This window comes from Rhinoderma darwinii, chromosome 1 (genome assembly GCF_050947455.1).
Source record: "Rhinoderma darwinii isolate aRhiDar2 chromosome 1, aRhiDar2.hap1, whole genome shotgun sequence".
NCBI lineage: Eukaryota > Metazoa > Chordata > Amphibia > Anura > Rhinodermatidae > Rhinoderma > Rhinoderma darwinii.
In genome coordinates, this window is record NC_134687.1 from 362,078,589 (window position 1) to 362,104,582 (window position 25,994).

A 25,994-nucleotide genomic window follows, 5' to 3' on the forward strand; every position below is an offset into this window, starting at 1 on the left:
AGTAATACTATAACCTGAGAATACACCTTACTTACATAAGACTATACAAAACTGTTAAATGTTTTACAGTAGTGTTCAAAAAAATTACCAGTCCTGATAAATTAATGTTTTTGGTAGAAGTGATATTTCTACATGGCAAATAATTTACTTGTAAGTATAGTAGGAAAAAACCAGAGCCTACAATTAGGACTTGCATGCCGCTGATTCAGTGTAATTGAATCATTCATTGAAAGGGCTTTGTTCATAATAATAGCAGCGAGGAGTTAAATTGGTGAAGTCATTCATTCTGTGGAACAGGTGACAATTTTGGCACTTAAAGAGGCTCTGTCACCAGATTTTGCAACCCCTATCTGCTATTGCAGCAGATAGGCGCTGCAATGTAGATTACAGTAACGTTTTTATTTTTAAAAAACGAGCATTTTTGGCCAAGTTATGACCATTTTCGTATTTATGCAAATGAGGCTTGCAAAAGTACAACTGGGCGTGTTGAAAAGTAAAAGTACAACTGGGCGTGTATTATGTGTGTACATCGGGGCGTGTTTAATACTTTCACTAGCTGGGCGCTCTGATGAGAAGTATCATCCACTTCTCTTCAGAACGCCCAGCTTCTGGCAGTGCAGATCTGTGACGTCACTCACAGGTCCTGCATCGTGTCGGCACTAGAGGCTACAGTTGATTCTGCAGCAGCATCAGCATTTGCAGGTAAGTAGCTACATCGACTTACCTGCAAACGCCGATGCTGCTGCAGAATCATCTGTAGCCTCTGGTGCCGACACGATGCAGGACCTGTGAGTGACGTCACAGTGCTGCACTGCCAGAAGCTGGGCGTTGTGAAGAGAAGTGGATGACACTTCTATACACAACGCCCAGCTAGTAAAAGTAGTAAACACGCCCCGATGTACGCACATAATACACGCCCAGTTGTACTTTTACTTTTCAACACGCCCAGTTGTACTTTTGCAAGCCTCATTTGCATAAATACGAAAATGGTCATAACTTGGCCAAAAATGCTCGTTTTTTAAAAATAAAAACGTTACTGTAATCTACATTGCAGCGCCTATCTGCTGCAATAGCAGATAGGGGTTGCAAAATCTGGTGACAGAGCCTCTTTAAATAAAGAGGCTTTGTCACCACATTATAAGTGCCCTATCTCCTACATAATGAGATTGGCGCTGTAATGTAGATAACAGCAGTGGTTTTTATTTAGAAAAACGATCTATTTTGACCAAGTTATGAGAGATTTTAGCTTTATGCTAAGGACTTTCTTAAATCCCAACTGGGCGTGTTTTTACTTTTGACCAAGTGGGCATTGTGGAGAGAAGTGTATGACACTGACCAATCAGCGTAAATACACTTTTCTCCATTCATGTAATCAGCACGTAGTGATCCTGCGTTGTTCACCATGTGCTATCACATACACATTAATGTTACTGAAGTGTCTTGACAGTGAAAAGACATCACCTCCAGCCAGGACGCGATGTCTATTCACAATCTCGACAGTTCAGTAACGTTTGTGTGGATCTTACAGCACAGCAAGCGTGATCTCGCGAGATTACGCTGGCTTTGCTGTAAGCCCCACACAAACGTTACCGAAGTGTCGGGATTGTGAATAGACATCGCATCCTGGCTGGAAGCGATGTCTATTCACTGTAAAGACACTTCAGTAACGTTAATGTGCGAGTATGTGACAGCACATAATGAACAACGCAGGATCACTACGTGCTGATTACATTAAAGGAGAGAAGTGTATGACGCTGATTGGTCAGCGTCATACACTTCTCTCCACAACGCCCACTTGGTCAAAAGTAAAAACACGCCCAGTTGGGCATTAACAAGGTCATTAGCATAAAGCTAAAATCGCTCATAACTTGGTGAAAATAGATAGTTTTTCTAAATAAAAAACACTGCTGTTACCTACATTACAGCTCTGATCTCATTATGTAAGAGATAGTGCACTTATAATGTGGTGACAGAGCCTCTTTAAAGAGGCTCTGTCACCAGATTTTGCAACCCCTATCACCTATTGCAGCAGATCGGCGCTGCAATGTAGATAAGAGTAACGTTTTTTGTTTTTTTTAAACGAGCATTTTTGGCCAAGTTATGACCATTTTTATATTTATGCAAATGAGGCTTTCTAAAGTACAACTGGGCATGGTTAAAGTACAACTGGGCGTGTATTGTGTATGTACATCTGGGCGTTTTTACTTCTTTTACTAGCTGGGCATTGTGAATAGAAGTGTATAATGCTGGCGAATCAGCATCATCCACTTCTCTTCGTTACCACCCAGCTTCTGGCAGTGCACAGACACACAGCGTGTTCTCGAGAGATCACGCTGTGACGTCACTTTATGCCCCAGGTCCTGCATCGTGTCGGACGAGCGAGGACACATCGGCACCAGAGGCTACATTTGATTCTGCAGCAGCATCGGCGTTTGCAGGTAAGTCGATGTAGCTTAAAGGAACAGTGTCATCACAAATTATTTTTTTATATGTTAAAGATGTTAGTGCTTTATTAAAAACGTTTATATTTATTTGTGTGTCTGTGTTTTACTTTTTCTTATTTTTACACTTTTTCTTCCCTATGGGGGCTGCCATTTTTTGTTCCGATTAACGACACATACAGACATGGAATACGGCAGCCACAGTCCCATAGGGACTGCGAACGGGTCCCGTCCCATTCACTTCTGTGTACGGCGTCTGTGTGGGAACTGCGCATGCGCCGCTCCCACACAGTCCAATTTGAAATTGGCGCCGTCCGGCGCCATTTTCCTGTGGACCGGAAGTCGCGGCCGGACAGTAATATTACTACTTCCGGTCGCGGCTTCCGGACTTGTGCACTTGGACCAGCGGCAGCAGACGGAGCGGACGGGCCGGAGGGAGCCGCGGTGGCAGGAGCAGGTAAGCAGGTAAGAGATTTCAATGTATGTTCGTGTTTGTGTGTGTTTACTACTGTATGTAAACCTACTACACTGTGTGTTAGCTCAAAAAATGGCGACACACAGTGTAGGAGGTTACACCGTTCAAACCCCTCGTTTATCCCGGCACTAGCCAGGATAAAGGAGGGGGGGGGATGCTGAAAGCTCACTAGAGCGAGGGCTTTTTACCCAATTTTGCAATGCTGCAATTTTGGGAATAGCTCCATCTAGTGACCAGAAATGGGAAATATTATAAATTAGAATTAATTTATAATATTTCCTAAAAAAAAAACAACATGTTTTTCTGGCAACACATTCCCTTTAAGGGGTTGCAAAATCTGGTGACAGAGCCTCTTTAAGGTAGGATGGTGGCAAATGTTGCACACGATGGTCATAGTGCATTTCCTTCTGAAATACTGGGGGAAATGGGTAGTTCCACAAATTGTTCTGATGAAAAACGTACTTTGATTAAAAAGTTGATTGGAGAGGGAAAAAAATATAGAGAAGTGCAGCAAATTATAGGCTGCTCAGCTAAAATGATCTCAAATGCCTTGAAGTGGCAACCAAAACCTGAAAGAAGCGGACGGAAGCGAGAAACTACTGATCGAATGGATCGAAGCATAACCAAAATGGCAAAGGCTCAGCCAATGATCACCTCCAGAAAGATCAAAGAATATCTGAATTTACCATTTAGTACTGCTACAATCATAAGACGACTAAATGAAGCCAAGTTACCAGCAAGAACTCCCCGCAAAGTCCCGTTGTTGAAAAAAAGCCTGGTCGTTAATAGGTTAAAATACCAAGGAACACACTGACTAGCCCAAAGGGAAATGGCGCAACATTTTGTGGACTGATGAAAGCAAAATTTTTCTTTTTGGGTCTAGTGGCCGAGCACTGAATTCAAGCCACAGTACATTGTGAAGACAGTAAGGCATGGTGCTGCAAAAATCATGATATGGGGATGTTTCTCATAATATGGTGTTGGGCCTATTTATCGTATATAAGGGATCATGGATCAGTTTGAATACATCAAAATACTTGAGGAGATCATGTTGCCCTATACGGATGACGTTTCAACACGACAATGGCCCAAAACACACCAGTAAGCCAACAACATCTTGGTTACAGATAAACAGGATTGAGGTAATGGAGTGGCCAGCTCAATCCCTTGACCTCGATCCTATAGAGAACTTGTGGGGTGACATAAAAAATGCGGCTTATGAGGCAAAACCCAAATATGCAGAAGAACTGTGGAATGTAGCCCAACCTTCCTGGACTGGAATAACTGTTCAGAGGTGCCAGACATTGGTCGATCAATGCAACACAGATGTCAAGCAGTTCTCAGAAACAATGGTTATGCCACTAAATATTAGTTCAGTAAAGTGAAATCTGAAACATTTTTTTCTGTTTATACATTACACTTTTGAGTTGTTGGCACTGCTATTTTATTTTTTTTTGAACAGCCTAATATTCCTTTTTCTCTACTTTCTGTAAAGGATTAACACAAACTGGATACATTTGGTTATTGTTTTGATTTTGAATTGAATGTGTATTATTTCCATCACATTTGCATATAGGCAAATAAAAGTTATTATAATGATTTTGCGCTTTATTTGCTCTTTTTAAACTCACTATTTTTTGGAACACTACTGTATATACTTCTAAGTTATTCATTGTTTGATAACGTCCTAATGACCCATTGTTGCTTAGTTCCTGAAATAATTTTTAAAGGACCTCCCACTGAACAAAAAATGAAAAATATTTAGACGCTAACAAGTAGATTGTTATTTTTTTAAAGAACATCATGTTGGACATCCTGTTAAAAATAACGCAATATTTTAGCACCAGAGCTACAAATGTTTTTCTCTGTCTCTTTCAAGTGTGGTATAAAAAAACAAAAGACAATAACGGACATATTTGGGACACAAAAATCTGTACTACATTGTACAGACTCAGGTCACAACTATACAGCATAAGGATCAGCTGGAAACTGGTACTGCTTATAGTAAATGACTTCCATATATATTGTAACCTATTTTACAGTGCCACCACTATAATCATGATAACATATAAAACGTCCCACAAGGTGTATATTGTGTGTTCAAGTGAAGTGATCAGTCAAGCTGTAGAAAAAATAAATCTCTCTCATATATAAAGGTTTGATATGTGAAAGATGACATACTGACAGGAACACTTTTTAATTTACTTTAAGACCTGAGAAAACACTCCTGTCAGGGAAAAAAGTATGTATAGAAGTTTAAAACGTCACTTTTGATCAGTAAGATGGTAGTTATTCAGTGTTGCTCAATAGACCTGAGACAAGAATGTGATGTGCCATTTCAATACAAAAATAAATTAGGTGTAAGGAAAAGAACACCCAAGTCATAACAGTATTAATAAAAGAGCTCATTGTGTGATGACCTGTAAGAGAAAGAAACAATAGTAAATTACCATAATCACTAGAACATACAAAGTTTTAACTCTTCATCCACACGGTACAAAGAAGGGGGGGGGCTACAGGGACACATGCTGGGTGCCAAGGGGCTGCGAAAAATCCACTTTGCCTTTGCTAGGATATTTAGAAACAGGGCTGGGGGCTGCAAACTCAACCTTCTCCCCGGGTGAAAGTAAGTCTATAGATGTGCCCACCCTTAAAGGAAAGGTGCCATGATTTATTTATTTTTTTATTAATTTGTGTTTTTATTTAATAACATTTTACTTTGTACATTGTGCTTTATTTTTTCACATGAAATGTTGTTTTTTTTTATCAACACTTTTTTCATTTACTGGGGACTGCCATGTTTTATTCAATCTGTGTATGTGTCTCTTAAAGGGAATGTGTCGCTAGAAAATTTTTTTTTTTTTGTTAAACAGTTAGTGTATAGGTGATTAAACATTGTTCTAATTTTTTCACGAGTCAGGAAATATTATAAATTAGATTGTAATTTATAACATTTCCCAGCGCTGGTCACTAGATGGAGCAATTCCCAAAATTGCAGCATTGCATGTGGTAAAGCAACCACATTGCTTTATGCTGCAAAATTTTAGAAAACTCACTCGCTCTAGTCTAGAATCCCCCCCTCCTTTATCCTGGCTAGTGCCGGGAGAAACGAGGGGATTGAACGGTCAAACCTCCTACACTGTGTGTCGCCATTTTTTGAGCTAACACACAGTGTAGTAGGTTAACATACAGTAGTAAACACACAGTAAAACACGTACATGCACAGACCTAACTTACCTGCTCCTGCCGCCGCCGCTCCCTCCGGTCCGTCCGCTCCGTCTGATACCTCCGCTCCAAGTGCACAAGTCCAGAAGCCGCGACCGGAAGTAGTAATCTTACTGTCCGGCCGCGACTTCCGGTCCACAAGAAAATGGCGCCGGACGTCGCACAGTTCAATTTGGACTGTGTGGGAGCGGCGCATGCGCCGTTCCCACACAGACGGCGTACAGCATAGTGGATGGAACGGGCCCCGTTCGCATTCACTATGGGACTGTATGTGCCGTATTCCATGTCTGTATGTGTCGTTAATCGACACATACAGAGATGGAAAAAAAAATGGCAGCCCCCATGGACAAGAAAAAGTGAAAAAATAAAAAAAAAGTAAAACACAAACAATAATTTTTTTTTAATAAAATACTAAAAGTAAATTGATATAAACATTTTTTTTTTCGTGACACTGGTCCTTAAACGACACATACACAGATGGAATACGGCAGCCACAGGGCATAGGAGATAACGAACGGGAGCCGTTCATTACGTCCTCTGCCGTCCTGCTCTGTACTGAGCATGCGCAGTTCTGAGCGACCCAGCATAGAAGCTGGTTTGTAGGGGGAAAGCTGGCGACATTTTGGGGTGTGTGTGTGTGTGTGGATCGGTTGCATGTTTGGGGGGGTGTTTGCCGCTGTTCCTTTAAAACAGCTGATTGGCGGCTATAAAGGATCAGCAGCACACGAGCGTCGCTGATCCTTCACAGCCACTTATCAGCTGTTTTGAAGGGTCAGCGGCGATCACCGCTGCTCCGATGAGCGCTCCACCCCACACAAACACCCCCCCAAACATGAAGGTAAGTTGTGTGTGTGTGGGTGTGTGTGCGGGGGTTTGTTTTGTGTGTCGGGGTCTGTGTGTGGTACGGTTGCCTGTTTGGGGGGGGTTTTGTGTGTGGGGGGGTACTCGACGGAGCAGTGGTGCTCGCCGCTGTTTCATCAAAACATCTGATTGGCGGCTATGAAGGATCAGCGACACAGGAGCGCCACTAATCCTTCACAGTCACCAATCAGCTGTTTTGAAGTAACAGCGGCGAGCACCGCTGCTCCATCGTTCCTTGCTCCTACGGTGAACCGCCTTGTAACTACATGGCGATTCACAGAAGGAATAAGGAATGAAGAAGCGGCAGCGCCATATTACTAACTTATTTTTTTTGTTTTGCAGGTTCCACTGGACCGTTTGGACTATGTCGTAGATTCAGTGGACTACTTCGATAATCTACTTTTATTTTTTTAATAAAATTGTGAAAGAGGGTTGTGCGGGGGAGTTTTTATTTCAATAAAAAATTATTTTCTTAGGTCTGTTTTTTTTTATACTTTATTAGCACCTTAGTAATGGCAGTTGTCTCTTTGACAACGTCCATTACTAAGGCGGGGCTTAGTATTAGCGAGTAAAAAAAGCTAACACTAACCCCCCATTATTACCCAGTACCCACCGCCACCAGGGGTATCTGGAAGAGCCGGCTACGATCCAGTACCCGAAAATCTGTAGTGATGGTCGGGCACTGGGGCGGCCACAGGCTGATATTATTAGGCTGGGAAGAGCCAAAAACAGTGGCCCTTCCCACCCTGGTAATGCTAGGCTGCGGCTGTTTTATTGTATCTGGCTAGTTATGAAAATGGTGGGGGGGACCCCTCGTCGTTTAATCATCACTACTGGATTGTACCCGGCTCTACCAGATACCCCTGGTGTAGGTGGGTAGCAGGTAAAAATGGGGTTAATGCTAGCCTTTTTACTGGCTAACACTAAGCCCCGCCTTAGTAATGGATGTCATCAAACAGACAACTGCCATTACTAAAGTGCTAATAAAGTATTAAAAGAGACATAACTCACTGTTCACACAGAGCTTGCTGGCGCTGATTTTGATGCAGAAATCACGTCACAATCAGCGCTATAAAACCTCCGAAATCTCCCTGCATTGATTTCAATGGGAGGCAGCGGTGTTTTTTTCCCGGGTGGCTTTTGACCGCTCACGGGGGAAAAAAAGTGGCGTTGCTTTTCTTGCGGCTTCCTCCTCTGACCTCCCATTGAAATCTTTTCTGAGGCGTTTTTCGTGGTGTTTTTGCCCATGGTTCTTGCATTAGCTTCAATGGCTGCGGACGAAAACTGCTGCGAAAACAGTGGAAAAAAAGTGCAGGCAGTTTAAAATAGTCTTCAAAATTCCTGAAGGTATTCTGAGGCACACTTTTTTTTCTGCCTGCAAAAAACGCTGTGTGAACATGGCCTAAGGGTGTATTCACACAGTGCAGTTTTACCGTGTCTTTCCCGTGCGGCTGAAACCCACATCGAATAGCGCATGAGTTTTTACCACAATGTTTTCGATGTGGTTTTCGGCTGCGTGGCGAAAACGTGGCAAAACCGCACTGTTTGAATACACATTAAGAACTTTTTTTTTTATTCAAATAACTTTTTTTTTTACTACTTAGATCATCGAAGTAGTCCAGCGTATCTACGACGTAGTCCAAATAGTCGAGCAGAACCTGCGAAATTAAAAAAAATGTAGTAAAATAAAAAATAAAAATCTTCTCACCTACAGCGACTCCTGTCTTCTCCCTGCACCGCAATATAAACTACAGGCCAATGAAAAATAATTCCCTTAGGGAATGTTCACACGCTGCTCAAAAAAAAAACAGACGTGTAGATGTGTAAAATACACCAGCGTTTCTTGTGAAGCGCCTTTTAAAATACAGGCATTTTTTACGTGTTTTTTACATGTTTTTTTACGCATTTTGCGTCATTAGGAGTCCCATTAACTATGGGAACATTTGGTGCGCTTTACGTGCCAAAGAAATGACAAGACGCTTCTTTTTTTCCGCAACGCTTATTTTTAAAAACACTTGCGTAAAAAATCATGTTGTATGTACGAATGGCACGCTTTCCCATTGATGTAAACGAGAAGCTTAATAAAGTGTACTTTGACGCGTCTTTGAAGGGGCTTTTTACACGTTCTGTGCGTCCTTTTTGCATGTTTTTTGGCGGGTCATTATTAGTACCATAGACTATGGGAACATTTTGCACGCTTTACGTGCCAAAGAATTGACAAGACGCTTATTTTTTTTAAAACGCTTGCAGAAAAAATCATGTTGTATGTACTAATGGTGCGCTTTCCCATTGATGTAAATGGGAAGCTTAAACAAGCGTTTGATGCGTTTTTCGGCATGTAAAATGTGTCAAAAACCGAGTCAAATACACACTGTGTGAACCACAGGGGATTCCCTCTGGACTTTCATCATTCTTAGCCTATAGCTTCTGTCAAAAACACTCCCAACATGGAGCTGGAGAATGCTTAGCAATATGAAGACACCTTTTCCTGGCTTGTAGCCAAAAATAGGGAGGGGGTGAGTCTCCCTCCCACATTTACAGCAGCTGTGAGTCAGGCTGCTCTGCCTGATTCACCTTGCTGTAATTCTGGGAAGTGCTCCCTCTGGTGGCCAAAATAGGAAAACATGTCAAATTCTTATTTAATTTTCAATACTTTCCACCTTGTGGAAGAAAAAATTTAATATTTTTTTGGAATTGTGTAAAGTTATCCAATTTTTCATTACCCAATTCAATACAATATCGCTCCATCCAGTACAAAAAAATGCATATGTTATTGTATACTTTATTTCAACATGGGAGTCTATGGGCGACGGATGACATTTGCCAGAGGCATCTGTCACAGCTATCAAGTAAAGAAAAAAAAAAGGGTCCGTTAAACGAATGTTTTTTTTTTTTTTTAACATGGGATTCTATGGGCAATAGATGGCTGACTGATGGTACGTCAGAGGCATGCTGCCATTATGCTGTATATGAGCTGCATGCAGCTCCTACTAACCTGAATAGGAGCCACATACAGATTGGCCTCTTAGTATTGGCAACAGAGAAAGTGCCTTTATGTGGCGGAACAGAAGAATAATACTTTGCACTAAAGAAATGGAGCAATAATATTAGGAGGATGCTAAAAAAAAGATAGATACACCTAACTTGTTAGTAATAAAATGTGTGTACTGGAGATGCTCCAAAACTCGGCCCTCAGGCCTGCCCGGACTAACAACAAATCTGACCCTCATAGAGTTATACAAATATCAAAGCCTATAGCTGTTGATGTTCCAAAACATTACCACAATTTAAGAAATACATTCAAATTCCAAGCAAAGCATTCATTTTAAAATGTTGAAAAATAAGCTTACTATTTAATAAAACCGAGAGCTAAGAAAGCGATGGAATTCCCTGGAGATTATTACTCCTGCCATTTGTTACTATACCTTCTTTTAATTCACTCAATGGTTGAAGGCGAACTTCAAGGTAAAATCCTTCACTGCAATATGATTAGCTGAACATGTTAAAGTATTCAAAGCAACGATTATTTTATATAGCTCATGTTCTAAGAAGCGCCCTAAGCTTGCCTCCGCATGAGACTTGGTAACGAACAGAAGTGACAGATTTAGAAACACACGAGGAACACTCATCATTCTGCAACGCTGTGACCACGCTCTGGAAGATTTCAAATCAATATAATGAGAAACGTTCAGAAAATAAGATCTCACCATGTGCTGATTGATCATATGCCTGAAGCATGTGATGTACACTACAAAGGGCCAGTCATCGGGCTCCATCACTACCCCTGCAGCATGAGCGCAGGTCACATGGAAGGATGTGGGACAGCGACCATATGAACACTGGATACAAGCCCCCAGAGTATTCTTAACTCTTTGTCTGCAGAAAACACATTTCTGTGGGAGACAAAAAAAAGGTTAAATCATAATACAGCATCACACAATAACAGCAAAAACTATATAAACACATACATAAGTATATTTTACATAAAAGAGCTCCTTCTCCACAACTGTAGTTGTCTATTATGCAGACTTATTTCAGCTGTGATATTTAAAGTGGACCTATCGCCAAAACATTTAATTAAAAAAATGTAACCTTACCAGTGTTTACTTTAGACTCTCTTTGGCACACGCCATTTATGTAAAATACCCGACACCTCTCCAAAGTCACCACCAGGCAGCTTCACAGTAAATTCCTGGCATGCCCAGCGGCGCAACTCCCATACACCCATCTCTTGCGCCTTGCAGCAACTGCAAAACACTAAAGCCCTAATATAGGAGAGGTGTACCCCATGTCCATCCCCACCGCCTCGCTGTCCAATACATGGGATTCCCATGCATCAACTGCTGGCAAAAATAGAAAATTGGAACCCATGGTCCGCCTGCTCCATTGACTCTAGCTGCTGTTTGCATCCCCATTGTCCCAGACACCGGCGTCTCAATCGCACAGGGGGACGGGGGATGTTTTGCAGCACTGGAGTCAATGGAGCGGGCAGGTCATAGTTATGGCTACCCGTACAAATTTCTATTAGTGGCAACAGGAGAGCGATGCATGTGGAAGGAGTCCATACCCACGTTCCGCCAATTTCATTAACTACAGCAGCTAACTGCTCAAATCCCCTCACCCCTCTGAGACCGGCATCTCAAATGTACGTGGAGGGGGGGGGGGGAATCAATGGAGCAGGTGTACTGCGGGTACGGCTGCACTTGCCGATCATAAGAACAGCAGATATCTGCTGACAGGTGAATTCCAGTGCAGGATCTGGAAGCTCCCATATTAACCTGTTGGCCTATACCTGGAATAGGGCAGTGACGGTTCATAGGTTAACCTATTCTTGTCAAGTAACTATTTCCTGCCCAAAGTATATCAAAACAGCAAGTATAAACCTGTTTGCCTTTAAAAATTTAGAAATAATAACTTTATTTGTGTTGATTTTATCCTTTAATAATTTAACCCCTTAACGCACCTTGAGAACTGTATGTCATGGTTTGCCCTGCATTAAGGCATCATGAAGTACAGTTACGTCATGGTGCTTTTCTGTCACCATGTCAAAAGACATGGTAACAGAACAGTGACATCGGCTGTCACAGACAGCCGATAGTTACTGGGACTCGTCGGGGGAACAATCACGGCGCGGCCTGCGATCGATGTGATTGGTCAGTCAGTAGTGACTGACCAATCACAGTATTGCAGGATGGTTACCGGGCTAAAAGAGCTGGGTAGCCATGCTAGGCGATCGGCTGTTGGCAACAGGAGGCCTAACAATGGCCTCCTGTCTGCCAAGTACACCGTGTTCCAAATTATTATGCACATTGGATTTAAGTGTCATAAACATTTAATTATTTGTTTTTCAATTAAACTCATGGATGGTATTGTGTATTAGGGCTCTTTGGATCATTGTAATCAATCTCAGACATCTGTGATAATTAGTTTGCCAGGTGTGCCCAATCAAAGGAAAACTACTTAAGAAGGACGATCCACATTATTGAGCAGGCCACAGGTTTCAAGCAATATGGGAAAGAAAAAGGATCTCTCTGCTTCCGAAAAGCGTGAAATAGTGCAATACCTTGGAAGGTATGAAAACATTGGCTATTTCAAGGAAACTTAAGCGTGATCATCGTACTGTGAAAAGATTTGTGGCTGATTCAGAGCACAGACGGGTTCGTTCAGATAAAGGAATAATGAGGAAGGTTTCTGACAGACAAATTAATAGGATTAGGAGAGCAGCTGCTAAAATGCCATTGCAAAGCAGCAAACAGGTATTTGAAGCCGCTGGTGCCTCTGGAGTCCCACAAACCTCAAGATGTAGGCTCCTCCAGAGGTTTGCAAGTGTGCATAAAGCTATTATTCGGCCACCCCTAAACAATGCTCACAAGCAGAAACGGTTGCAGTGGGCGCAGAAATACATGAAGACTAATTTTCAAACCGTGTTGTTTACTGAGGAGTGCCATGCAACCCTGGATGGTCCAGATGGATGGAGTAGTGGATGGTTGGTGAATGGCCACCATATCCCAACAAGGCTGCGATGTCAGCAAGGAAGTGGCAGAGTCATGTTTTGGGCTGGAATCATGGGGAGAGAGCTTTTAGACCCCTTTAGGGTCCCTGACGGTGTGAAAATGACCTCTGCAAAGTACGTAGAGTTTATGACTGATCATTTTCTTCCGTGGTACAAAAAGAAGAACCGTGCCTTCCGTAGCAAAATTATCTTCATGCATGACAATGCACCATCTCATGCTGCAAAGAATACCTCTGTGTCATTGGCTGCTATGGGCATAAAAGGAGAGAAACTCATGGTGTGGCCCCCATGTTCCCCTGACCTCAACCCTATTGAGAACCTTTGGAGCATCCTCAAGCAAAATATCTATGAGGGTGGGAGGCAGTTCACATCAAAACAGAAGCTCTGGGAGGCTATTCTGACATCCTGCAAAGATATTCAAGCAGAAACTGTCCAAATACTCACAAATTCAATGGATGCAAGAATTGTGAAGGAGATATCAAAGAAGGGGTCCTATGTTAACATGTAACTTGGCCTGTTAAGTTTGTTTTGATTGAAAGAGCTTTTGATTTCTGTAAATATGACCTCCTGATACTGCAAATTCAACAAATTACCATTTTAGTTCGCTTTACAACCTTTAAAATGTTTTGATCTCTGTTGTGCATAATAATTCGAAACAGTGCATTTTGAGTTTTTTACTTCTAAAAAAAAATCTGTTATCATTAGGAGATTTGTTCAATAAAATTTGCATTATACCCCAACGGTTGATGGTTTGAAGATTATACTGACTGTCATTTGCATCGACTATTTAGGAAAATCAGCGAAAAATAACATTTGCATAATAATTTGGAATGCGGTGTAAAGACGCCTGTTAGGCGCCGCCCCGAGGCGGGGCTTAAAAGGCATCCGGCCGCTAATGAAAGATGGTGCCGGGCTCAGAAGCTGAGCCTGCGCCATCAGCCGAAGGGTGTCAGCTGTATGTTACAGCTGACATCCTGCTGTAACAGCAGGGTACGCAGCTAGCTCCGCTCCCTGCCTTTAACCCGAGATGCCGCGATCAAAAGCGATTTCCAGGAGATCGACATCGCTGCGATGTGGTCGCACGGATGCCGATCGTTGCTATGGCAACCGGAGGCCAACAGTGGCCTCTTGGTCTGCCACGTAAGAAAGCCTATTAGGCCCCGCTCGGAGGCGGAGCAATATAGGCTTGCTGTCAGTGAATAGCTGACATCTCTAATACATTGCACTACGTGGTTAGTGCAATGTATTACAATAAAGATGAGAGGTGTAGGTCTTCAAGTTCCCTAGTGGGGAAAAAAAAAAGTTATAAAAAAGTTCAGCAAAAGTGTAAAAATTAAAGTTCTGCGTTAAAAAACTTAAAAGCTGTCTTTTTTCCTATAAGAAGACTTTTATTATAGGAAAAAAATATTAAAACGTTAAAAAAAGTACACGTTTGGTATCACCCCATCCGCAACAACCCAAACTATAAAACTATAATGGGTTTTATCCCGCACGGTAAACACTGCAAAATAAATAAATAAAAAACAATGCCAGAATCACTATTTTTTTGGTCACCATCCCTTCTAAAGTATAAAAAGTGATCAAAAAGTCGCATGTAGCCCAAAATAGTACCAATAAAAACTACAACCCATCCAGCAAAAAAACAAGCCCTTACACAGCCTTGTCAACGCAAAAATAAAAAAATTATGGCTCTGAGAATATGGCGACATAAAAAATTTATAATTTTTTTTAAAAAGGGTTTTTTTTGCGCAAACGCTGCAAAACATAAAAAAACTTTATACATATAGTATCGCCGTAATCATATCGCCCTGCAGAATAAAGTATAATGTATCTTATTACCCCAGGGTGAACACGGTAAAAAAAAAACCTTGTCAGAATTGCTGGTTTTTGGTCACCTTGCTTGTCAAAAAATTGGAATAAAAAGTGATCAAAACATTGTGTGTACCCCAAAATAGTTCTAATGAGAACTACAGATTGTTTCGCAACAAATAAGATCCGGTGGAAAAAAAAAAATCAAAAAGCTCTGGCTCTCCAAGTATGGTGACGAAAAATGTGCAGTGTGTTCCAAAAGCGGATAAGATCGGGCACCATTTATCAGTGCGACACTGGACACACATCTATGAAATATTTATTTACTGCGTTATTACACCCCCTTATTATGCCTTGATGTACTCCGCACAGTTTATATATGCCCCCAGAATATAAACTGAAATACCAGAAAAACCCCATACAGAACAACTGCCAAGCAAAATCTGCGCTCCAAAAGCCAAATTGCGCTGCCTCCCTTCTGAACCCTACAGCGTGCCCAGACACCAGTTTACGTCCACATATATGGCATTGCCAAACCCGGGAGAACTGGCTTAACAGTTTTTTTTAGATATTTGTCTTAAGTGTCACAAACTGGGCACAACATATTGTGCACTAAATTGGCATATCAGTGGAAAATTGCAATTTTCACTGTGCACCCATCCGCTGGGCACTAATTTCTAATGTAGAATCACCTGTGGGGTCAAAATTCTCACTACACCCCTTAAAATGTCCTAAGGGGTGTAGTTTCCAATATAGGGGTCACTACTTGGGGGTTTGTTTTACTATTTCACCTCAGAGCCCTGCAATTGTGGGCCAATGCTTTGAAAATCACCAAAATAGGCCTCAAATGCGCATGTTGCTCTTCACTTCTGAGTCCTGTCATATGTCCAAGCAAACGATAACTGCCTTGAGGGGTGTCGTTTTCAAAATGGGGTCACTTCTTGGGGCTTCCACTGTACTCTGGTACCTCAGGGGTTTTGCATATGCGATACGGTGGCCAAAAAACAATACAGCAAAATCTGCATGCCAAATACAGCTCCTGCCATTCTGAGCCCTGCCGTGTGTCCAAACAGTAGTTTATGAACACATGTGGGGTATTGCCGTAATCGGGAGAAGTTGCTTTACAAATGTTGGGGTGCTTATTCTCCAGTATCCCTTGTGAAAATTAAGACAACATACAATTTAGTGGAACAAAACATAGATTTTCAATTTCACGGCCTAATTCCAATAAATTCTGCAAAAGACCTGTTGGGTTTAAATGTGCACTATACCCCTAGATAGGTCCCTTGAGGGGTGTAGTTTCCCCAATGGGGTAACTTTTGGGAGGTTTACACTGTTTTGGCCTCTCATGGGCTTTGCAAATGAAACATGGCACCCGAACAACCACCAAGCAAAATTTGAGCTCCAAAAGCCAAATGGCGCTCCTTCCCTTCTGAGCCCTGCCGTGGGTCCAAACAGCAGTTTATTACCACATATGGGGTATTGTCAGAAGAGTTTGCTTTACAAATGCTGGGGTTCTTTTTCTTCTTTATCTATTGTGAAAATGGAAAAATCTGAGATAAAATGAAATGTTATTAGAAATTTATTTTTTTTAGATTTTCATTTTCACAGCCTAATTACACGGAATTCAGCAAAATACCTGTGGGGTCAAAAAGCTCACTATACCCCTTGATAAATTCCTTAAGGGTGTAGTTTGGCAAATTGTGTCTTTTTTGGGGTATTTCCTTTGTTTTGGCCCCACAAGACCTCTTTAAACCCGACATGGTGCCTAAAATGTATTCTAATAAAAAGAAGGCCCCAATATCCACAAGGTGCTCCTTTGCTTCTGAGGCCTGTGTTTCAGTGCAGTAGCACACTAGGGCCACATGTGGGATATTTTTAAAACTACAGAATCTGGGCAATAAATATGGAGTTGTGTTTCTCTGGTAAAACCTTCTGTGTTACAGAAGAAAATGGATTAAAACGGATTTTCTGCAAAAAAATTAAAAATAAATGACATTTGTCAATTTCACCTTTAATTTGCTTTAATTCTTGTGAAACGCCTAAAGGGTTAAGAAACTCTCTAAATGCTGGTTTGAATACTTTGAGGGGTTCAGTTTTTAAAATGGGGTATTTTTTAGGGGGTTTATAGTATATAAGGCCCTCAAAACCAGTTCAGAATGGAACTGGTCCCTAAAATAAGGCTTTTAAAATTTTCTTGAAAATGTGAGAAAATGCTGGTAAAGTTATAAGCCTTGTAACGTCCTAGAAAAATAAGAGGACGTTAAAAAAACAATGCAAACAAAGTAGACATAGGGAAATGTGAAATAGTAGCGATTTTGTGTGGTATTACTATCGGTCTTAAAAGCAGATACATTTACATTTAAAACAAAATGCAAATTTTTGCAAATTTTCTCCAAATTCTGGTGTTTTTCATAAATAAACAATGAATGTGTCGACCAAATTTTACCACTAACTTAAAGTCCAATGTGTCACAAGAGAACAATCTCAGAATCGCTTGAAAAAAATAAAATAAATTCCAAAGTTATTACCACTTCAAGTGATGGATGTCAGATTTGAAAAAAATGGTCTGGTCCTTAAAGAGGCTCTGTTACCACATTTTAAGTGCCCTATCTCCTACATAATGTGATCGGCGCTGTAATGTAGATACCAGCAGTTTTTTTATTTTGAAAAACTATCATGTTTTAGCAAGTTATGAGCAATTTTAGATTAATGCCAATTCGTTTCTTAATAGACAACTGGGCGTTATTTACCTTTTTGCCAAGTGGGCGTTGTAAAGAGAAATGTATGACGCTGACCAATCATCGTCATACACTTCTCTCCATTCATGTCCATTTGTACTCAGTGCAGCGTAATCTCACGAGAACATGCTGTGCTGTCACATACACCCACATTAACTTTACGGTAAAGTTTGTGTGGGACTTAATCACAGCAGAGCGTGATCTTGCGAGAGGACGCTGTGCTGTGTGAGCAAGTCCCACACTGTTTATGGGGCTGCCGGAGATGGCGTCAAGCAGCCCTATAGAAAATAAATGGAGTGGTGACCGAGCATGCGCAGTACCACTCCAGGTAAGCCTGTTCTCAAGATCAGTGGGGGTCCCAGTGGTCGGACCCTCACGATCAGATATTTATCACCTATCCTGGGTATAGGTGATAAAAATCGATTTTGGGAAAACCCATTTAATTTAAGTAGTACTACACTGACTATTTGTGTAATAAATTGGAAGTATTTTTACCAACACAATCTTGTTATAAAGACAAACGATCCAAATTAGACAAATTTATCTTTGAGACAAGATCGCAGTCAAAGTAAAAATCCCTCCAATTTAACAAAACTGCTGATGTTGCTCGTTAATAAAAAAATTGCTGCTGTCCGGGCACCGCAGCATTTCGAACCCAGCCTCACAACAGAGGCTGTGCAGCAATTACTCGAGCAGCAAATGAGAATGCTCCTCACTCAAAGCTGGCTGAGTAAGGAGCTTTTTTATTGGCTCTCCTGCACACGTGATGTGTAAACCATACATTAGAACTATATTTATTTAGCCCCCCCTCCCACCATGCTCTTACAACTACACCTTTCTGGAGTTTACCTAGTTTACTTTCCTGCAGATTCTGCTGCATTCATAATAATCTATTCAAATAAACTGTAAAGGTTAAAGCCAACTATCAGTTTATGAAAACCATAATCTCAGTGTAGAGAGATCTGCAAAACCAAATTAAAACATACCTCGGTTGATCCCTTTAGAAATCCTTTTTTAAGGATATGCAACTTTGTGTAAATTAAATTTTCTAATCTAAAAAATAAAAAAATAAGTGCTCTATTCTGTCTATTAGATTAAGTCACTTATAGGCTGGACAATTCGTCCATTCATTTCAATATGGGGCAGAGAAACAAGGGACTGTATTTAGCCCCTTTGTCTCCATCTGAAGTATGAGAGAAGAGGGGTCGGATGGGAAATTGTAATATGGGCTAGCAGGCTTGCAGACAGAGTGACGGTGACCAGGCTGCAACTACACTTTATCTGTAACATGCCAGACAACGTCCTGAATTAGGAAAAATTTGCATCACAAACTACTAGTGGTGAAAGGAAATGCTTCACAAAAGTAATGTACATAAGGATCTTAGAGCACTGATGTTTTTATATTTTTCACTGGAGGAAAGCTTTAATTTATTCTGGATTAAAACTACCAACCAAAATTTACAGCAAACAAAAAAGCTTGGAATAAGTAAAGTAATCTGCTTAAGGGCTCATGCACACTGGCACAAGGCCTGTATGGCTTCTCTAGTATACAGTCATGCAGTCCCTGTGTACTGCTATTCAGTCACCGGACTCCGTGTGTACAGACATATTCTCCCCTAGAAGCAAAGATTGTGTATATATAAGGTCTGATGGAGAATGCCAAAATGTATTTCCTCGTGAATTCCGACAAAAAACTGTGTGCCTATGTATTAAATTGGGATCCAAAAATCAGGCAGCACTCCGAAGTATGAACAAAGTAGAAAAAGGTGCTTTATTGGTCCATATAAACACAACGTTTCAGCTCAACACAGGAGCCTTTTTCACGGTTCATTTTAGGCTACGCGCTCATCTCTTCCCCTCTGAGGAGGCCAAAGTAGTATTTATTATCTCCCTACTTGCTGGCAAGGCCCTCGCCTGGGCGAATCCCATCTTGGAACAACAGGGACCTGAATCCTTGGACCTAGCCTTGTTCCTGCAGTCTTTCCGTGCCGTGTTCGAGGAGCCGGGCCAAACATCTTCTGCCGCGGCCACTCTGCTGACACTCAAGCAAGAAGGTTCCACAGTAGGAGGGTATGCTATCTCCTTTCATATCCTGGCAGCAGTGTTGGCATGGAACAATGAGGCATTGGTGGCAACCTTTTGGCAGGGACTGTCCTCACCCATCAAGGACGAGCTTGCATCCCGCGACCTTCCTTCTACCTTGGATGCCCTCATCCTGTTGGCCACTTGGGTTGACATGAGGATCCGGGAGCGCACTCAGGAGGTTCGACAGGAGAGCCGGTTTCACAGACTAGCACCCTCGGTCCACAGACCACTATTGCCTTCCCCTAGTGCGCTACCTGAAGAACCTATGCAGGTAGACAGAGTCCGGCTGTCCGTACAGGAGAAACAGCGCAGGCGCTATTGTGGTTTAGGTCTGTATTGTGGTCTTCAGGGTAATTTCGTGCGCCAATGTCCACAGAAGCCGGGAAACTCCAGCACCTAGGGTTGGTTGGAAAGGCAACTCTAGGGGGGGACGTCTCCAAATGGCAAAACTTCTTCCAAACTATTCCTGTGACCATCATATCTGGAGAGACATCACATTCCTCCTATGCCTATCTTGATTCCGGAGCAGCTGCATATTTCATCCAGCAGGATCTAGTGGATCGCTTACATCTACCCACAGTTCTTCTGGAGAGACCTATAGCTGTTGCCTATGTGAATGGTTTACCATTGGCCGATCCAATTGTGTTCGTCACGGAACCATTGACACTACAAGTCGGAGTTCTTCACTCAGAACAGATCGCCTTCCTTGTATCGCCTAAAGCTATCAACCCTATTCTGCTAGTCCTACAATGGCTTAGTCTACATGCTCCAGTTCTCCACCGGAGTTCCAGAGAAGTCCTCCAATGGTCCAGTTTTGCCTCTACTGCCTCAGTCACTCTACGATCTACCCTCACACTATGCCAGTTTTGCTGACGTTATCAGCAAGGAGGCAGAGACTCCCCATCGAAGCTACGATTGTCCAGTCGAGTTGCTTCCTGACGCCTCACCACTCCGTGGACGAGTCTATCCCTTCTCTCTGCCAGAGACCCTAGACCTGTCTGCCTACATAAAGGAGAATCTGGGGATAGGGTTCATCTGGAAGTCTTCCTCCCACGCCGGAGCCAAATTCATCTTTGTGAAAAAGGATGGATCTCTTCATCCTTGTATCGATTACCATGGTTTGAACCAAATCACGGTCAAGAATAAGTACCCCTTGTTGCTCATTACAGAACTCTTTGATATAATTTGTGGGGCCAAGGTGTTCGCGAAGATGGATCTACGCGGGGCCTATAACTTGATCCGTATCCGCAAAGGTGATGAGTGGAAAACGGCAATCAACACCCGAGACTGTCACTACGAATATCTTGTAATGCCCTCTGGACTGTGTAATGCTCCAGCTGTGTTCCAGGAGTTTGCGAATTACATCTTCCAGGATCTGATGTATGTCTGTGTGGTGGTCTCTCTGGGTTCACATACCCATAGATCGTGACAATATTAAAGCTCCGTACAAAAGAGAGCCATAATTTAGCTGTGTGCAGGAGCTCTAGGGCATCCATTTTTAGAATAGATCACAGTCCACACCAGTGAAATAAGCCAAAGATGCACTCTAGGTTTAACTAGGGATGTCACAATACCAGAATTTCGACTTCGATACCGATACTATGTGTAGTATTGCAATTTCGATACCAAAACGATAATTTAGCCATCAATAATTTAAAAAGTTCTTCCATTTTCTTATGTGAGGTACGAGGTATTATGAATTTTGAAATTTCCACGTGCCTCACATTAATAGTAATTAACCCCATCATGTTCCTCAGTCATAATGGACAACATTGGGTTAATGTGTGAGGTACATGATGGGGTTAATTACTATTAATATGAAGCACATGGAGGTTCAAACGTCATAACACCTTGCGCCTCACATTAAGAAGTGAAAGAAAGCAGTTTTTATTTAATTTTATATCAGTGCAAACATGAATGACGCTATAAATGTGTTATTACAGTCGCGTCGATACCGAATGTGTGTAGATTTTATGTATCGAGACTTATTTTAATGTTTTATTGTAGTGTGTGTGTTTTTTTTAAATGTAACATTACGTTAGTTTTTTTTTTTACTTTATTATTTTTAAACTTTAATGTACTGGTATATATCTATATGCCAGTACATAAGCCTGTGTACAGATAGTACACAGGCAGTTATTGGGGCATACCGAAGTATGACCTAACAACAGGAAATATGGTCAGCCATGGGGTCCTTCAATGCACCCTGGGCTGTCTGTCCATATATGGTGTGGCCCTCGATCGTGTCACAGGAATTCCCTGTGACATGATCCAAAGGGCATCCCCCTTCTCATTTTCCCCTGATTGCTGCAGTCAACTTTCATCGCAGCATTCAGGGGAATAACGGTGGAGATGAGGTTTCTCTGATCTCCGCCGTTACAGCCATTGCCCCGCTCCTGACAGTAAGTGCACGCGCGGTCAGCATGAGGTGATGCGGCCAGCGCTGCACTAATGAACGGCGGTTCAAGCACTGAAGACAGAACGTGGGGGGTGTTTTGCAGTATGTCCGCCATGTTCTGTCTTCAGTGCCGGCAATCAGTTGTACAGCGCCGGCAGCATCACATCATCCTGACAGTGCGCACTTGTTGTCAGGACTCAGGAGCGGGGCAATGGCTGTATCACACAGCCACAGCCCCGCTCTCATACATTCATGTGTTACTATACTAAGCCGTGCGGCCGCACAACTTCGTATCGAAATACATGAAATAATGGTATCGAACCGTTTGGGGATGCAAAGTATCTAAACCGTATCGAAGTTTCGATGCATCCCTAGGTGTAACTGCTATCATTCAACTTCCCCAAAAACTCTAGGTTAAAATGAAGGATACAATAAATTCTAAGATTTGAAAAAACCTAATTCTCTCTGTATTTTATTCTGTATTCCAAAGTTATTTGGTACTGATCATTCGTTTTATTCTGTACATAAAAAATATCTTTATTAAGCTTAACGGCATAACAGCAATAAAAATGCTGATTTGTATTGGAAGTGTTCTGAAGAATCAACAAAAAAAAAAATCTGTTGGCAACAGCATTTTATTTTCTACAACACTAAAAAAACCACAGTGCTGCCCTGTTTGCAATATTTAGCTGCCAGTTTGATTAGCTTTCAATATTTTCCTTATGAACATTCACAGAAACTTTGCATCATTCAGAAGTCACTGTGCACCGAGCCAATAGCAATTACATGGTAAAAACTCTTGCAAGTAACAGAAGGATTCCACAAAATTATGCTGAGTATCAGAAATAACATCTGGTTTATAATCTAGGATTTGGGACATGGGAAGAATTTTGCACATGCTAACCATTTAAAACAGACAAGTTGTAAAATAAGGTATGGCTGGCTGAGAACCATGTAATGACCCAGATGTAAAAAAAATTAATGACTTTCCAATACGTCTGCACTTTATTCCTATAATGCTACACATTTTACGATTACATTTCTCCTATATTATGTACATATTAGTGTACTTCTATAAACTGGGTATCTTTTGATGTTTGTAGTTAATTCTCTTTAATGTATCTTTATAGTAACAAAAGAGAGGTATGTTGATGTCCCCACTACAGTCAATATTCCAAATGAACAGTGAATACTTTTAAATTATCTGTATTTAGGGCTGTAGCTATCAACCAGTGTGTTTGCTTAAATGAGCAATGGTAAATTATAATCCACGATGGAATTTTTAAAATCCTACATTCTAGGAATTCAGAAATGTCATACAGTTATTGTCATAAGAAAAGGGGGAAATAGGACAAGGAAAATGAGCGAGAGAGTGTAGCGGGAAAGGCAAGGAGTCTTTGCAGTTTAAGTGGATGTGCACAGTTCAGAGACGGAGCAAATACGGGAGTAACAATAGGTTACCTGAAGAGAATCACCATTTGACAGAGAGAAGATCTTCGGTAAAGAGGCCAGAAATTGAATGTGTCTATGGTGATTGTCAATATTGCAGTACATGTCAAAGATTATAAATCTAATCCAGTACTATCAAATGGTTATGTATTAAACAGAGGCTTTCTGATGTCTGGGATAGCAACTCCGCCAATCTATGAATGAAGGATACCCCTGCAAAAAAATTCTTCCAGGGAGGCATGTGTTGAGGACATATTTGGCTGCTTGGAGAAGATTTCAGGCTAAAAGCTTCTGGTAAGTGCAAAAAGCAATAGGAACATGGATGTTCGTTTCTAAGGGGTTTGGGACTAAGATGCCTGGCACCTTGGAAACCACCTTCAGTAAATTTTCCCCAGTGCCTATGCATCTCGGGGCATTGCCACTAGATATTAAACATTGTACCCCTGGCTCCTCCACATCTTCATCAGCTCTCCGGGACCACCAGGAACAGATAAGAGAAGAGCTGCAACTTCATATCATTGTGATAAACTGTTTTACAGGATTTATTTGTAAAGGATGCGTTATGGGACAGACAGAAATATTTGAGACCATCTGAGCATAAGAGAATTGTTAACAGAGTAACCAAGTAGTATGGTGGTATCTGTGGGAATGCTTCGAAGGCAGAAAGATATCACATGCATGGGGTGAGAGGTAGAAATGCCTAGGAGTTCAGAGTTAATGAGGTCTGCATGGATCCTACTTTATCGAGGCTCAGGAACAGAAATTTTGTTATTGTGTGTAGTCATATACTGGCCTTGGGTAGATTGTCCTTTCTATACACACAGAGGCATAGCTAAAGTCTGATGGGTCCTGATGCAAAAGTTTAGGTTGTCCCCCACCACCATGTACAACGAAAACAGTACGGCACATCATCGCTAGAATGTAAAAAAAAGACTGGAAGAGGACCACTGGAACATTGGCACTGCAGCAGGAGATTAAACCGGTGAGTATTGTCTTTTTTATTTAAACGCTTACAGTGCTGTGAAAAAGTTTTTGCCCCTCACCCATTTCTACTATTTTTGCTAATTTGTCATTCAAATGTTTCAGATCATCCAACTAGTTTTAATATAAGATAAAAGACAACACGAGTAAACACAAAATGCAACTTTTAAATGATCATTACATTAAGGATTAAGATTTATTCAAAACCTATATAAACCCATGTGAAAAAGTAATTGCCCCTCCAAACCTAATAACTGGTTGTGCCATTCATGACAGTAACAACTGCAATCAGACGTTTGTGATAAGTCTTTGAGTAGGAATTTTGAACCACTCTTCTTTGCACAATTGTTTTAATTCGGCTGCATTGGAGGGTTTCCAAGCATGAACAGCCAGTTTAAGATCTTGACACAGCATCTCAATGGGATTCATGTTGGGAATTTGACTTGGCTGCGCCAAAACATTAAAGAGGCTCTGTCACCAGATTATCAAATCCCTATCTCCTATTGCATGTGATCGGCGCTGCAATGTAGATAACAGTAACGTTTTTTGTTTTTTTTAAAACGATAATTTTTGGCTAAGTTATGAGCAATTTTATATTTATGCAAATGAGTCTTTCTAATGGACAACTGGGCGTGTTTTCTCTTATTTCCAACTGGGCGTGTATTGTGTTTTTAGCAACTGGGCGTGTTTACTACTTTCACTGCACAATCACACTGTGCTGTGGATCATGCTGGGCTGGAACAATGAGAAGTGTAGGACACTGATTAGTCACTGATTGGTCAGCCTCATACACTTCTCTGTACAACACCCAGTTGGTAAAAAGTAAAAACACGCCCAGTTGTCCATTGAGAAACTCATTAGCATAAATCTAAACTAGCTCATAACTTGCTCAAAAATGATAGTTTTTCAAAATAAAAACCACTGCTGTTATCTACATTACAGCGCCAATCAGATTATGTAGGAGATAGGGCACTTATAATCTGGTGAGAGCCTCTTTAACCCCTTAAGGACACAGCCTGCTTTGGCCTTAAGGACACAGCCAATTTTATCAAATCTGACATGTGTCACTTTATTTGGTAATAACTCTGGAACGCTCTTATGTATTCAAGCGATTCTGAGATTGTTTTCTCATGACACAATGTACTTTATGTGAGTGGTAAAATTTAGTCTATATATTCAGTGTTTACTTGTGAAAAAACCCAAAATTCTGAGAAAATGTGCAAAAATTAGCATTTTTCTAAATTTTTATGTATTTGTTTGTAAGACAGATAGTAATACCACACCAAATAGTTACTAGTTAACATTTCCCATATGTCTACTTTATGTTTGCATCGCTTTTTTAAAAGTACTTTTATTTTTCTAGGCTTAGAACTTTAGCAGCAATTTCTCACATTTTCAAAAAAATTTCCAAAGGCTATTTTTTCAGAGACCAGTTCAGTTCAGAATTGGCTTTGAGGGCCTTATATATTAGAAAGTCCCCATAAATCACCATATTTTAAAAACTGCACCCCTCAAA

General features: G+C 41.2%; 1 protein-coding gene across 1 annotated transcript in view; it reads right to left on the reverse strand.

The window, feature by feature from the left end:
* Window positions 1-25,994, reverse strand: part of KDM4C (lysine demethylase 4C) — a 563,556-nt gene that overhangs the window by 64,476 nt on the left and 473,086 nt on the right. The window contains exon 18 of the mRNA XM_075827279.1: window positions 10,710-10,895. Coding sequence (XP_075683394.1) covers window positions 10,710-10,895 — 186 coding nt within the window. The remainder of the gene's footprint in view (window positions 1-10,709; window positions 10,896-25,994) is intronic.